The 15,335-nt window shown below is 37.8% G+C and overlaps 1 protein-coding gene across 2 annotated transcripts in view; it reads right to left on the reverse strand.

Moving 5' to 3' along the window:
• The window catches only part of LOC125459215 (synaptotagmin-7-like), a 637,664-nt gene that overhangs the window by 322,813 nt on the left and 299,516 nt on the right, over nt 1-15,335 (reverse strand). For both annotated transcript variants that reach the window (XM_059652015.1, XM_048545304.2), the window contains one exon: nt 12,035-12,138. In XM_059652015.1, coding sequence (XP_059507998.1) covers nt 12,035-12,138 — 104 coding nt within the window. The remainder of the gene's footprint in view (nt 1-12,034; nt 12,139-15,335) is intronic.

The raw sequence follows: 15,335 nt of genomic DNA on the forward strand, positions 1-15,335 counted from the left end.
CCCATTTTCCTGCTTTTGGCACATAGCTCTTTAAATCTTTTCTAATCATGTACGGCCGAATATTTTTGTACTGTCTATACCACTTCTTCAGGCAACTGTACCTCAAAATGGTACCAAATTGTGGCAATAAAACACTTTTACTTGTATATTCAAGATGCATGTGACAATAAATAAATTATTCATTCAGGTTGTCAACTGTTTTTGTCCCAGGTAGCACAATGAATTAACATGATGGGAACTGTGGTTAGGATATTACCCCAGCAGGTCTTCAGTTTGAAACCCATGCTATCAAATTCTAGATCTGACAAATGTTGCAGATTTGGCAAAAAACGACAAGGTCAGTTTTCTCCAATAGATAAGATAGGTAGAGGCAGAAATCAAGACGATCTCCTCAGTGGAGACCTGTCATCAATACTTATTGTTGACTCTCAGATCTTGTGACATTGGAATGTGCCATTCTACTAATGAACAATTACTGGCAATGTTACTAGAGGTTAATTTCTGCCATTTATTGGATTATGGGTTTGGGGAAATACAAATTACCTTTTCAGAATATTTTTCCTATACATGTCTTGGATGACTGTCTGTGTGGAGTTTGCACATTCTCCCCGTCTGTGTGGGTTTCCTCCTGGTGCTCCGGTTTCCTCCCACAGTCCAAAGATGTGCAGGCTAGGTGAATTGGACATGCCAAATTGCCCATAATGTTCAGGGATGTGTAGATTAGGTAGGTTATAGGGGGATGATTGTGGGTGGGATGCTCTGAGGATTGCTGTGGACTTGTTGGGCCGAAGAGCCTGTTTCCACACTGTAGGGATTCTATGAAATGTCTCTACTGCGTAACAACAACTCATGATAATATGTTCTGCAAATGCTAACTCCAGAATTTCCAAGAAAATTTGTTACCTATTGCCAAGTTTTTTCTCTTCCTTTTAGAAATGCTGCTGCTTCTTAGTTGGAATTGGTTCCATTATTGACCATTGTTGCCTATTGTTTGTCTCATGTACAGTTACTCATACATTGGCTGATAGACTGAAGAGGCATTACAACTAAGTTGATGTGTGTTCTCGCCTAATGCCTGGATGCATATGCCACACCCATGCACATCCAGATGTACCATTCCAAGTAGCAAACAGAAGATAGATTACTGAATGAGTTGAACCTTCCAAACCATTAAGTAACTGTGGCCCCCACCACTGTTAGAATTGAGACCAGCATAGATTGGTCACTGGAGGCCTTCTTGCTATACAAGGTTAATCACATTCATTGAGGCTACGAAAGTGCTGATAAAACAACTCTTAAAATATGTAAGGCTGAGTGAAATTAATATTTTCCAAACTACATTTACCCATTTCAATAAGGATCTTAAAATGCTCTGTTTAAAGATCTTGCAAGAACAATAAGAAATAATTTCCCACATTAAATGATGTTATTCGGAGATAAGAGGCATGTATATCCATCTACCCCAATTCCATAGCTAGATTATATAACTTGCTGTATTTATACCACTTATCATTCTTGAGGCATTCACTGTACTAACACTGTAAATGAATCAGTCTCTCTGCGTAATGTAACTTGCTGAGAAGTTTGAAAATGGACTATTATTTACAAGTGAGTTTAAATTGATTAATGATTGCTTAGGTCCAGGTCAACTATTCCTCTTCTGACATCAGCTCTGGTATAAAATTAAAAGCAGGAATAATTATTACAGAAATATATCACTTGAGCTGAACGTTTGTCACTCAATAACTAGTTGTCAGCTAGGACGCCTTCTATTATGCTGTTACTCAATTACTCTTAATGTACAAAAGCAGTGACCACCATCTTAATGTAAATCATATCAATATCCTTACAGACAGCAGGTGTATGTAGATGGTCATTATGTCTAAGTGCTGATCTCGGCATTGTTAATAAACGTTGTAAAGCTTGCAGTGTCCTCTCGTGGTGCAGTTCAGATACTGCAGTGCCAAATTGTTACACTATTTTTGCTGACCTATTAAAGTTTAAACTCACAAAGTTAACTCACAAAGCTATAACCTTCAATGCACTGAACTGTCACTTCCTGCTTAATTCATTTATGGAGGGAAATCTACCACTTTTCCCACAAAAATATCAATACGTGAATTGGAACAAGATAACATTGAAAAATGATAAGCCCACACAAACAAAGAGAACTGACATCTATTTCAGGCCCACCGACTCCTATAGATACATGGACTACACTTACTCTCGCCTTCCTGCAAGAATGCGATCTCCTACTCTCAATTCCTCCACCTCTGCCGCATCTGTTCCTATGATGGGGCATTCCATTCATGCACATCCCCGATGTCTTCCTATTTCTTGGACCGTAACTTGTCTCCTGCGGTGATCGAAAATGCCCTAACCACATCACTTGTGTTTCCGGCACTTCTGCCCTCACATCCCCTCCCCACAACAAAAACAAAGACAGAACCCCCCCTTGTCCTCATGTATCACCCCACTAACCTTCAGATTCAACATATCATTCTCTGCCACTTCCACCACTTACAATCCAAGCCCACAACCAAAGAGATATTTCCCTCCCTACCCCTATCTGCCTTTTGAAGGACCGCTCTCTCTGAGACTCCCTTGTCTGCTCCACACTCCCCTCCAGCCCCACCACACCCAGCACTTTGCCCTGCAACCGCAGAATGTGCTACACCTGCCCCTATATCTCCCCCTCACCTCCTTTCAAGGCCCAAAGCAAACCTTTCCTATCACACAGGGGTTCACCTGCACATCCGTCAACTTGGTCTACTGTATCTGCTGCTCCCGATGTGGCCTCCTCTACATGAGTGAGGCCAAGCGTAGACTTGGAGGTCATTTTGTAGAGTATCAGCACTCTATACGCAACAAATGACAATACCTTCCGGTCGCCAACCATTTTAACTCTCCCTCCCTGGGTGACATGTTCATCCTGGGCCTGCTCCAATGCTACAATAATGCCACACGCAAACTGGAGGAGCAACATCTCATATTCTGCCTTGGGAGCTTACAGCCTGATGGCCTAAACATGGAATCCTGCAGTTTTAAAATCTCTCTACCCACACCCCCCCGCCCCGATCTCATCCCATGCCCAAGCATTCGTCTCATCTCTGCCTCCTTGACCTGACACAATCTGTCCATCTTCTCTTCCATCTATCTGCCCCACCCCATCCCACTGACCAAACCTCACCACTCTCTACCTGCACTCACCTATCACCATCTCACCTAACTTCTTCAGCCCCATCTCTCTACTCTCTATTTCCCAGCTCCCTTCCCCCTCCCCATTTGTGAAGAAGGGTCCTGACCTAAAACGTCAACTTTCCTGCTCCTCTGTTATGGCCTAGCCTGCTGTGTTCCTCTAGCTCTGTGTTGTCTCTGACTCCAGCATCTGCAATTCTTGCTATCTCTGAGGAGGTCATTTGAACACTGTTCTGATATTCAACAACAGCATGGCTGCCTGCATCTTAACACCATCTCCTTGCCTTTGCTTCACCTTCTTTGATACCCTCAACTAAAAAACATCCAACAATCGGTCTTGAACATTTCAATTGAGCCAGAATCTCCAGTTCATTTTTCAAAACTCCAGAATTTAATGACCGATGAAACTGGTTCTTGACTTCACTCCTAAAGATCTAATTTATTTTTATGACCTTTCATTCCAGATTTTTGAACAAAAGAAAATAGTTTCATTGTACCTAAAAGAACAAAGTACAGATGCAGCATAACTTCTATTTCTTTGTCTTCAGCATCTTTAAGTATAAAAGACAACAGTCCATCAGACCTTTTGGTCTCTTCAAAACATTTTAGAGATTCATGCACCTGGACACCAATATCGCTACTAAGAAAGAATCTCGGTTTTTAAAAGAAATGTGTAGTGGATGACCTCCACTTGCCACAGTTTCTCTCATTCACTTATCACCACCTCTTTGCAATCTTATGCTTCCACCTACATAGCATTTTTATGCCAAGAAAATTTGAATGTGGGGCTTTTTCATCTCGCCATAATAAGATTAATAACATTTAGAACAATTGAGGCCTCAAGGCAGATCCTTGTGGGTCAACACTTGTCACATCCTGCTGATTAGAATATCTACTCACTATCCCTACTCTCAGTCTCCAGCCAGTCAGCCTATTTACTGAACAGGTCAACAATTTGTTTTCTTTTCCATGGATTCAAGTTTAGCTAGTCATCTCTTAATGGGACGTAATCAGATACCCTTTGGAAACCCACATAAATGCCATCTACAGATTGTCAAATACTTTGGAAGCCTCCTCAAAAAGCATAATCAGATCCCCGAGCTTTGCTGCCCAGAGCTGCACGTAATAATCAAGATATGGTTTGTCAAGGTCATATAAAACTGTGGTATCACTTCCTCAACTTTGTTGAACAGTCCCTTAGAAATAAAATCTAACATTCCTTTACCTGATGCAATGATAGTTTCCAATGCAGATCACCTAATTGGGCTGGAGTTGAGATCAGCACTGAATTAGTGGAATGAGTGTGGCCAAGAGGCAGGAACAGGCTCCTGTGTGCGACCCTCAAAGGCAGATTGGACATGTCACTTGGCTTGCCACGACGTTGCAAAGAATGGAGGTAGAAGATCTGCAAGGCAGCTGCCTCACAGCACAAACAAGTGGTTAAACGCCTGGTAAAACATGGACTTGGTGGCTCCCACATTACCCCTGAGAGATTTACACCAGATCATTCCGGTTGGCTGATGTATAATTTCCAAATTGCATTCCGACCCTCCCCAGCCTATTAAACTTAAGCAGCAGTTATTTAGAGGTCAGTCCCTTCCTTCATTTTGAAGTTATAGCAGCATACTTGTTCTAATCTTAAGGCTTTGACAATTGAAAATCAAGTCTCTGATTCCTTGGTGACTACATCCTTGGGCTCTCATACATCATCTGTCCATTTTATTTATATAAAGAGGCAATGATTCAGACTTACTTCAGCCTTATGAATTAAAACAACACCACACCCTTCTTTTCCCCTCATTCCTAGTGGAAATATATTCTAGGGAATTAAATACTGCCTGCTGTTGATTAACATCTTCAGAAGTTCTGAGAATCAAGGTAGAACAGTAGTAGTGTGAATTGGAGAGTAATGAACTGAAAAGTAGTATCAGTGTGAATCTTTGAACAGTGTGGTGCAGGAGGATATTTGGAGCTTTAAGTTGGAATTAGCTTTTGTTTAACAGTATTCCTGTTAGTTCCATTTTACAACTTTCACCGCCTGTCTCAGTACTTATTTTTTCTCTAAGTAATTATCTAACTGTCTCTTCAAGGCAAGAAATAAATCTGTATCCACCACTTTAACCATATTCCAACAACATACGTTGCCTCTAGTTTTCTTGCCAGTTACCATAAGTCTCTGTTTTTTAATTATCAACGTGCCAAATTTTGGAAATAATTTGACATAATTTATACTACTTAATCCCTTTGTAATTTTTATTGTCTCTTCTTATTTTCTGCTTTAGTGATGACAACTTCAGCATCTGGTGTATTATGAAACTACCAATCCCAATCCACAAAATTATTCTGTAATTTCTCCAAAACCTTAATAGCTGTCCTAAATCTGGTACCCAGAACTGGACACAGTACTCCACCTGTTGCAGCATTGTTGTTTCAAGTAGATTTAGTATAAACTTCTTGCTTTTATGCTCTATGCCTCTACTTATAAAGGCCAAGATCTTTCATTCTTAATGAGCTACTTCATTAACTCGTCCTGTCAAATTCAAAGATGTGGTTATATACACCACAAGGCCTCTCTTTTGTTACACATCCTTTAAAATTATTTACCAAGGGTTCTGCCTCTGTACTCTCCTGATCAAAATACATCACTTCACTTTCTATTAAATTTCAGACTGTCTTCTTCAAGCCGCTGCCTATATACTATTTATGACACTTCCAATTTTCATGTCAACTGTGAATTTTGAAATTGCACACCCTGTACTCATGGTCCAAATTACAATATCTTCAAAAATTACATTTTAGTTCTGAATCTCAGAACTCCACTGCACGCCTTCATCCTGCACGAAAAATAACCATTCATCACAATGTGATTTTCAATATATAAAATAATTTTATATACATGCTACTATTATGCCTTTTATCCCAAAGATGTCAGTTTTATTAAAAGGGTTGAATATGTGATACTTCATCAATTGAGTTTTAAAAGTCAGTACACAATATTAACTGCATCACTTCCAACAATCCTGTTACCAAATCAAGTAAAACATGACTTTGCTCAACAAATGTACACTGGCTCTCTTTATAACTCAGCTCAATGCCACCTTTAGACATTACTGATTGGGGACAAGGGCAGGTAAGGGTCTCCTTTGTCTGCCAAACTGTTGTTCTGTCTTTCTCTAGGCTGTATCTCCAGCATTTCCCCATCCTCGTCTTCAGCATATCTACCAATGTTTTCCTAGCTACAATTAGTCCTGAAGAAGGGTCACTGGAACTGAAACATTAACCGTACTTTCTCTAGACTTACATATAACTGGTTTCAAATTATTTCAACCTTCGACGAATGATATTTCAACTACACCATTATATGCACATGTATTACGAAGTGCTTTGGGAACAGGAAGTTTGAATTAAGACCAACTATAGTTCAACTTACTAAAAGCCATCTTACAAACAAAACCAAATCACCTTGAACTTGGAGTACTCTGTTCACATTAAGCACCTGACTGTATGTGGTCTGAGAGTTGTGACAGTTTAACACATGAAGGAAAGAACAAAAAGTCACATGAACCAAACATTAACTCTGATTTCTCTCTACGGATGCTGACAGACCTGCTGAGCTCTTCCAGCAATTTCTATTTTTGTTAAAATAAAGAGCAGACTTACTCTACTATTGCTACTTCCACATTCTTGGTACATTCAAAACTGTTTCTCAGGTACTGAAGTTCCAGCTGGTAATCACCATTGTAATGTGAAAAAGTACAGCAGATAACCTCTACTTAGTACTCATACTTTATATTTCATTTATGGATTCTGTCTTGGCCTGAGTCTTTGGATTCCTGTCCCAATTGGTGAACATAATCTGATTGTATTGAAATAGATGCAAATTTATGGGACTACTTATGTATAAATTAGATTTAGTTTTTAGAACTTTATTCCACAGATCCAAACTCCCCACAAAGAAAAAATTGCAATTACTTTAGCAATCACAGTAAAAGGTCAAAAAATGCTATAATGGCACTGAAATCTAACCTACAGGCAAAATTTGTTTCTGCATTCTCTATTACAGAACAGATTGTTCACTTACATGAGGATAAATGGATTACTGAAACAGAATTGTGGCAATGATCTTTCTTGCAACCTCAGTGATGGAGATAGAATGGATAATGTGGTACTGATAAACTTTAACTTACACTAGTTGAGTGACAAAATATTATGATTTAGCACTGTCTAAACAGAATGGGCCTCCCCCATGGGCTTGTTTTTTTGTTTTGTTCATCTCTGATCAACAACAAATTTTTCACATGGCTTTGCAAAAACAGATCTTTAGTTGATGGTTAAATATGCAGACTGTGCCATGTGTCTCTCTAAGTATAAATTTTAATAATTGAGTAAAGAGTAGTTTCTATTATTCTATCCTTCCCCTATCGTAGTATTCAAGTTTTAAGACTTCTTTCTCTAGTTTTCACTCTTCTCCTGAAGTTAACAAGATTCATTAGCGTTTCCACATCTATTTGGTGGCAATTAGTGTTACTTCACATGAACTGTTTGCAACCTTGTTGCCAAATTTGGCCTTGAGATGAGCTTTACAAATCACATTAACAACGAACTTTGTTTTAACTGGCACCTTTTTAACCAGCACTTCTGATAAACTGGCAAAAAATATATCCCTGAAATACCAGAAGTTTACTGTAATATCATGATCTCCAGTGAGCTGAGGGTGCGAGTGAGAAGAATCTCTGCCAGTAAGTGTTATTCAAGGTAAAGTTGTATTATTATTTAAGTGATTTATGCTACAAATAAAGTATAACTGTGATGTGTTTACCCTCTGCATTATGTTTCCATTACTTAGTGCGTGTTTTTTCACATTGATTAATGTGGACCTCTTGATTATATGGAAAATCTGATCAAGTGGCACACTCCTGGTCCCATAGATGAGGGCTAATAAAATGTTTGCTGTAGCTGGCATTCTCCAAGACCACCAATTCTATAACAAGTCTGGCATACTGCCTAAATCTGTTCTTGTTACAGCTCAACTGGTGTGAAATGGTACCATAACAAAAAGCAAAATATTGCAAATATTGGATATTTAAAATAAACAAAAATTACTGGAGAAACTCAACAACTTTGACAGCATCTGTAGAGAGAGAAAACGTTAACAGTTTGAAACCAGTATGACTCTTCATTTGTGAAGAAATATCAACTATTTCGCCCACAACAGGACTGCCGAATCATCACCTTTGCTTTTCATAGTTTTGGGCTTCACTACTCTCATGAACAGTTGGTTGATCTCTTACATTCTATCCTCCATGAACTTGAGATTATCCAAAACAATGCTTTATTGTATCCCAACATGCACCGAGTACAATCGTTCTCTTATCAACCTCCTAACTGGCCAATATCAGCTCTCAACAAATAAATAACGACTTTAAAATTAACATTCTTCTTTTCACAAATAACTCACCCCTCCCTATCTCTGTAATTGCCTACCATCCCACAACCCTAATTGATATATTTGATTTATTTTAATTCAGGCCCCTTAAACAACCTGGATCTGAGTCACTGCACTATTGGTGGCCTCCATTTGTCTGGGCATTAAGCTCTGGACTTCCCTCCCTAAATATCTCTATCCCTTAACTTCACTTTCTTCCTTTAAGATGTGTCTTAAAGCCCATTTGTGTGGCCATCCAGGCCAAAACTGTTGCACTTCCATGAAAGATAGATAAATTTTAAAATGATACTTGAATTTTCAGTGACTGAGATAATTAACAAGATTGCCAACAAACAACATGCACCTGACAATATACAACAAGGTTTCAAATCTTATGAATTTCCCATATTAACCTAATTAAAATTATCATTGACCGCACATTGTTCCAGGTATCTTCAAATCCAGACTATAAACAAAAAATCTTCTGAAATTTTTACATTTTAGAAGTAACAAAAAATCCCTCATCATGCTTGTATTTTATATTGTCCCTAAAGTGGATTCTTTCATTCTCCTGGAACCAATCTAAAATAAAACTCTATGCTTCCAATGGCTTCCTTACCCTTTGTTTCTCAGTCATGCAACTTCTAATTCCAGGACCAATTTTCATGGCAAAGGTAGACATAAAGATTTCTCTCCCAAACCGAACTAAAATTCCCAGAATCATTTAAAGCCTGAGAAAAAGAGTGCCTGCGTTGTGCGTACGTGTGTGTGCATGTCTCTGTCTTGGTGCTGGTGTCATAGAAATTACAATCATCCCATGAAACACCAACGTCCACTTCCCTTAATATAGGCTGTCTAATTTACATTCAGATGTAAAAACTATATGCACACCGACTTATGGTGCTGACCATACAATAATTTATTTTATATCAAGCACTGGAAAGCCCATAATTTAACTTCAGTGTCAGTTAAAGTTCTCATGGAAAATTCGCTGTGAAGTTCAAGCATCCATTCATTGTCTGACTGTTAAACAATTTATGACGCTGATTAGTTGTGGGAAGGGGGGCAAAAGGACCAAAGTATTTGACAAAATGGAAAAAAAACACAAATCCCATCTTCACAAATGACACATCAAATACAACTGAGCTTCATTCTATTTTTACAATGTCTTGCATATCTGTCTTCTGTATTCTCAGCCTGTTCCTTGTTGAGCTTTCCTATCATTCTGCTTTACTCATTCACCATTTTCTTCCATCTGCTCTTTCTCCCCTCCTCACTTCTGCCTTCAGCTGCTATAAATGCACAAAGTTCAGTGCTTCAAACAATCTACATCCTGCATTTCTCAGCATATCCGCGCACACAGTGACAGCATTAAATTTAAAACAAAAAATTACTACTCAATAGTACTCCAATATAAAATGCAATCTATAGCAGCTACACTCGTTTAAAAAACAAATCAAAGATTCTCAATGGTAATAGCAAATTAATACAAACAAGAGCATGACCAAAGAAAAGAGTTGCTCCCTTTTGATGCCAGTCTTTGAGAACAAAGACAAGCTATTTTAGCACCCAACTTTCCAGTACTTTATTTAAGGGATGAAAGGGGGGACTCTAGAAGGAAAGATTTTTAAAAAAACTGCAGACAAAAGTACCAAACAAGTATTATTTCTATCTGACATAATTAAAATGCAATAATTAATCTCAAACATCCAATCTTTCATTTTTTATTGGTCCGCTATGCTTAACTACATAACTGGTGTTATGTCTACATTCTTGTTGACCTGATTAGAGATTTATTGGCATTTAACAAGACATTTTCATAACAGTTCACATTAATATCATTAGCACAACAAACCAACACTGGTAAATGTCCACCAAACACCCTTACAGGATGTACCATTAACAATAATTATTTTGTTGCTATAGATTAGATGTACTGTTACCAAGCAAGAGATCATAATCACTCTAAACATCAGCCATGACATTAGGTGCGGTTTCCAATGTAACTAGATTCCTGAAACTCTAAGGTTAATTGATGGTCTGTTTGAAGTCTTCAGAAGATGATGTTATGGAAGCAAGCCGGAGTGTGGTCTATAATGCTGATTGCCCAGGAAGAAACTGAATAATTGTAGACTGTTATAATAGATTGCTGAACCAAATGCATAAATGATATTATTCAATAAGGACAGTGCAAAACAATAGCTACCTCTTACATTTCTTCTCTTAATAAAGGCTGCCTAATTTACATATTTACATTGACATTTTGCATTCCACCCAGAATCAACTTCCATTGTTATCTGGCTCAAGAACTCCATTAAATACACAAGAGTTGCTTATGACAAAATGGAAACTCCAGCTTATTTTCCTGATCCTTACACATTGCCATTAAACCCTGTAAGTGGGTATCCTAATGCCAGGTGTACATTACTGGCAGGAAAACCTAGTGATCCTGCTTTTGACCCACATCTGGACAAGTGAGGAAAATACGTACTATAATCTTTGGGATGCAATGGTGCCTCATTTAAAGAGCACAGCCTTTAATGATGCAGATTTCCTTCAGCATTACATTACAATGTCAGCATTGCTAATTTGTTAAAATTGTAGTGTAACACAAAAACGCCACAACAGAATGACACTGATAAAGTGCATGCATAGAAAATAGGAGGAGATCATTTGGCCTATGAAGTCTGATCTGCAATTCAATGTGATTACTTCCGATCCTGTATCTCAACTCCACACTCGCTCCTTCCCAACAAACGTTGACAACTTTAGTCTGTAGAAATCTGTTCATTTGTTCCTTAAATATATTCAGTGAATTGGTCTCCATAACCATCTGTGGCAGAGTTCCAATGGTTCACCACTCTTGGAGGGAAGAGATTTCTCCTCATCTCTGTCCAAAAAGGCCACCCTATATCCTGAGTTTATGAAATAAATGGAGTAAAGTTCTTTTTCAAAAGAATATCTACATTAACGAAGGCAAGGTGAATTCTACAAACGTAATTTCTTTGACTGAAATCATCCTCATTTGGTCTTTTTTGACCAAGTGGACCACTTTCATCCTATGCACATGATGCAGATCAAAATGAATCCTATTGTCAGAATTTAAAACAAAACATCACTACACAGCTTTATTCATTGAATCCATTGAACTCCCAAAAGATAATCACGGATGAATTAGGGAGACATAAAAATCTCCAGTTAACTGTTGGCAGCGACCAGAAAAATGAACCAAATAGTGTTTTTGACCTATACTGCTGTTTACACTTGTTTGGAATCCTAAAGTATGGAGAGAAGAAATAGGTGCATCTCTCCAGCTGTTCACTGCAAGGTGACAAAGGAGATAATTGTCAGTGTATGGTATGTTTTTGTACTCAACTAAGCTGTTGTTATAATATACCAAATTAAACTCACCAATTTGCGCTGACACCATTTGCAGATCCCACACATGGCAACCATTGCAGCAAGACAAATTACCACAGCTGCCGAGACTAGAGCCACATCCAGGGTGAGTGAATCTGTCAAAAAGGAAGGAAGATAGATATTTGGGTATCACAGTCAAGAAACAAACAAAATCAACAAAACAGTTAAGCACAAGCAAAGTAATTTGATTACATTTTTAAATTAAAACTTAAACTATCATTTGCTGTTCTTGAAATTTACAATCACTTCTGGCAATATTTGTAAACATATCATTGCTAAATGCTATATAACTCATCGGCACTTGATCTTTCACACTGCATCATTATAGGTCAAGCTGTAGATTGTCAAGTACACACAATATATTATCATTCAGTTGGATTGAGACTTATTTTCAGTTTATAAACATAGGCCATTATAGTATTACTACAAAACTGAGGAAGCACACATGTTGGATATCTGAAATTAAAATGTCAGGACTAAGATGCATCTGTATCCTACTCAACATCAAGATCAGCTTCCCAACCCCAAACCAACAGAGCTTACTTCAGTAAAAGTAAAATGCTACAGGAACTGGAAATCTGAAACAAACTCAGAATGCTGGAGATACTCAGCTGGTCTGGCAGCATCTGTGGTGAGAGAAACAGAATTAACATTTTGAGTCATATTGAAGAAGAGTTATACTGGACTCAAAGCATTAACTCTGTTCCTCTCTTTTCAGAATTATCTGTTTGTTTTGGCTTACTTCAATCCTGATATCTTTACTCCTTCTTCAGCTTGTGTAATGTTGAAATTGATAGTATGCTGTCATCATCTTCAGACTCAGCACTTCAAACTCAACATTTCAGTATTCATCTGGCCATCTTTACATTCTCTAATCTTTGTCAATTTCAATTGATTCAAAATTCTGTATCTCAGCTTATGGTGAGACTAGGTCACGAATTTACACCAATTGTCATGGACTAGCACTGGCTTTCAATCACCCTTTACTTAAATCTAAATCTTTATTTTGACATTGAAATTTCTTTAATGTTTTGCTTTCTTATAACTGTGTGACTTCCATTTGCCTTACACTATCAATTGTCTTTCCTATATATATTGCATGTTCCTAACTGTCACTGGGTCAATTTTGTTAAATTTCCCAATTAACATGACTGAGCGAGTGCGATTTGCAAGGACTGCAGCTGTTCAAAAGACAATCAGTAACTCATTGATCATGTCAATCATGTCCACATCTCAGAAGGAAATCAAACAACTGTCCACTCGCCGTGGAGAATTCCTGAAATAACTTCTAGCAGAATGGTATCCAACCTGTCAGTCCTGAAACATACGGATCAGCCCTTAAAGCCAAGTCAACTTATCTTAATTTGCACATAGGTTTATCAGCTGGTGTTTTTTTTTGCTGTTTGGGATGCATAGGACTAGATATTTGACAGTTAAGTTCAAAGGAAAATTGCTTCATTAAAGAATAAACTTAAAATCAGAATGCTAACATCAGTTAGTAATAGCATCTTGAGATATATGTAACTTCACAAAAAGGTGGATTCTTGGCCTTTATTACAAGGGGATTGGAATATTAAAATAGGGGGATGTTACAGCTACTGACATGGTGCTGGTGAGATGGCATCTGATGGTCAGTGATTTTGGTTTTCTCATTTAAGGAAAGATATTGTTTAATTGGAGGCAGTTTAGAAAATGTTCATTAAGGTGAGCTTGTTATGCAGGGATTGTCTCATGAGCAAAGGCTAAGCAGCTTAGGACTCTACTCACTGGAGTTGAGAAAAGTGAGAGGTGATCTCATTGAAACATGTAGGATTCTTAAGCGGCTTGATAGGGTAAATGCTGAGAAGATGTTTCCCCTCATGTGAGAGTCTACAACCAGAGGGCAAAGTCTGAGAATAAAGGGGTGTGCCGATTTAAGACCGAGATGAAGAGGAAAGTCCTCTGACAAAAGTCAGACTTTGGACAGTCACCTTGCCACAGACAGCTGCAGCGGGTATGGGGGCAGAGTCCTTGTGTATATTTAAGGCTGAGACAGACAGATTCTTGATCAGTAGGGTGCTCAAAGATTAGACAGAGTAGGCAGGGAAGTGGACATGAGGAACGTTGGATCAGCCATGATCGTATTGAATGGCCTACTCCTGTTCCTATTTCTTGCGTTCTGACAGTTTGTTGTGAATACCTAGTTAATATTTCCTATATTTTAGAAGGTAGCTTCTGGTTTTAAGAATTCAAGTGTTAAGATAAATGGAAAAATCTGATTGAGAATTTGACACATGATCCCTGAAGTAAATGCAAATCAAACAATTGTTTTAATTATAGTTACAAGATAATGTATATTTATTTAAAGGTCAGGGATGAAAGTGTAAAACTGAGACAATGAGTGACTTTTTTTGAGATTTTTAATATGGAAATTGGTATATTATACTTACTTCATAAAATTATTTATGCAGTTCCCAGATGAATGATATTAAACATTAGAAATTCTGGGAGCAACTTGTGAAACTCTGTTACAGATAGAAATTATTTTATGAATCGTAGAACCAAACTGTTGTGTTTAAGGTAAAAAGATAATTAGTTTACAGCTCTGTCTGGAAAATCCCAAATATGTTCTATTACAATGGAGATCAGCAGCAGGAATTATAAAGCTCTTCTGTTTAATTTATCTGGGAGTTTTCCACACAAAGCAGTTGCAGGCAACAGCTCAGAGTAGGAGAGCAACAAGAATTGCGTGTTTAGTAGGCTTGTAGATTAGGAGGAGAAAAGACTAACTTTATTGTTCCCCATGTAGAATATAGGTAAGGGTTTGATCTTAGTTTGCAGGCGAAGTTTGTATGAGGGGAAACTGCAAAAAGTAAGTATTGCTCCCAAAGAGAAGAAAGTTGGACAGAAGTTGATGAAATTTGCAGAATACACTGCACTTTGTTCGAAAGACATACTTCCTACAAAATCCAAGGAGAAAACAGAAGTACTAACTAGAATGTTTCAAAATTCTTTGATTATGGTAGTTGTAACAGAGGACTAGAAGAGGCCAAAATAATAACATAATCCTACGTTATTCAATTCAGTTAATTAGTGTCAGTCAACCTGGACAGAAGTAATATAACAAGATGCAACACTAAAAATAATTTATGTAATAAAATATTTAAGCAAAATTAAACTAGTGACAAACTTCAGTCATGAAGGATCATGGTTTTGTAGCCCTTTGGAGGCACAAGGATTCGCCTGAGGCATTATGATTTTCAAAGATTTTTTAAAAATAGAAAGTGACACTGTTAATGACATAATAACAGAG

This window comes from Stegostoma tigrinum, chromosome 17 (assembly GCF_030684315.1).
Source record: "Stegostoma tigrinum isolate sSteTig4 chromosome 17, sSteTig4.hap1, whole genome shotgun sequence".
In the NCBI taxonomy this organism is placed as follows: domain Eukaryota; kingdom Metazoa; phylum Chordata; class Chondrichthyes; order Orectolobiformes; family Stegostomatidae; genus Stegostoma; species Stegostoma tigrinum.